The 1,461-nt window shown below is 35.3% G+C and overlaps 1 protein-coding gene across 1 annotated transcript in view; it reads left to right on the top strand.

Annotated features, from left to right (window-relative positions):
- The window catches only part of LOC106872568 (uncharacterized), a 20,647-nt gene that overhangs the window by 10,361 nt on the left and 8,825 nt on the right, over positions 1-1,461 (top strand). The window contains exons 5-6 of the mRNA XM_014919599.2: positions 541-655; positions 890-1,092. Coding sequence (XP_014775085.1) covers positions 541-655; positions 890-1,092 — 318 coding nt within the window. The remainder of the gene's footprint in view (positions 1-540; positions 656-889; positions 1,093-1,461) is intronic.

Here is a 1,461-nt window from a genome sequence, read left to right on the forward strand (position 1 = left end):
TATGTGTGTACCTGCTCGTAGCGCTTCGTACGTATGTGTGCGTGTGTTTTTGCTTGTAGTGCTTGATAAGTGTGTATGTGTATGTATGCATGTGCTAATACACCACAAGCTGCGCTAGAATAGCCACTAAACAAAATATGCAGTACTTATGGCATCAAGGGAAGTGAAACACTACAGAAACCACATTAAACTTGCTAAATTAAACATCATTGACTGCATCTTTCCAAATGTAGACATTGCCTTTCGGATATTTCTCTCCGTTAATGGTCACAAATTGTTTGGTTGAGCGTTCGTTATTTTAGTTGAAGTATATTGAAACTCCCATCGGAACAACTATGTAACCAGGCGGGTTGGATGCATTACTTCTGAGAAGCGTAAAAGCAGATGTTTTATGTAAGATTATTTTTGAGGATTTGATCAAATACTACACAATTAAAACAAAGAAAACTTTGAATGACACGTCCGTGTTTTTTTCTTGTCTCTTTTTTGTATCATCTGTCTGGATGTTTTGTCACTTTTTTGTTTTATTTTGTTTTCCAGTTATTTTAACCAGAAGGACCTACTTGCACGAGTTCCGAAATGTTTCTTAATGCTGGGTGGTATCTTCCTAATATCTCAAATAATCAGTGTCTGTTTGATTTCGAACCCCAAGGAGGTAATTATATTAAACATTTACTAATATTGAATTAGATATTAGATACGAGGTGCCTTTATTCAATCTGTTTCTAGTTAGTTTTTTGTTGTTGTTGATTCTCCCTGGTTTTGATACATTAATCCTAGCTTAAGTAAGTATTATCATAGTAAATCATTGTAATATTTGCTATATAATTTTCATCCTTAATAGAAAACTTATTCTCCATTATTTTTCTATTTCTTGTTTATATATAAGGAAATGAATGTCATACGAGAAGACACTATCACAGTTGATGATTCTGTGGAATCAGGAAAAGAAAACAAAGCATTTCAAGAGAATGAAGCTGCAATACAATCAAAGAATCAACCAAATTACTTCAAGACCAAAAATATTCAAGAGGATGACAAACAGGAAGAGATGAGTAAATCACCAACGGCAGCAGCGTCACAGAAAGAAACGTATTTTCGCTTATATATATTATACATACATACAACAGGCGGCGAGCTGGCAGAAACGTTAGCGTGCCGGGTGAAATTTATAGCGGTATTTCGTCTGCAGTTACGTTCTGAGTTCAAATTCCGCCAAGGTCGACTTTGCCTTTCATCCTTTCGGGGTCGATAAATAAAGTACCAGTTACGTACTGGAGTTGATGTAATTGACTTAATCCCTTTGTCTGTCCTTGTTTGTCCCCTCTATGTTTAGCCGCTTGTGGGCAATAAAGGAATATGTATTATAGATACATACAACCATTCTTATGTACGTGCATACGTACATATACATATACACACACTCACAAATATATATATATATATGTGCATGCGTCTACC

Source organism: Octopus bimaculoides, chromosome 10 (assembly GCF_001194135.2).
Source record: "Octopus bimaculoides isolate UCB-OBI-ISO-001 chromosome 10, ASM119413v2, whole genome shotgun sequence".
Lineage (NCBI taxonomy): Eukaryota > Metazoa > Mollusca > Cephalopoda > Octopoda > Octopodidae > Octopus > Octopus bimaculoides.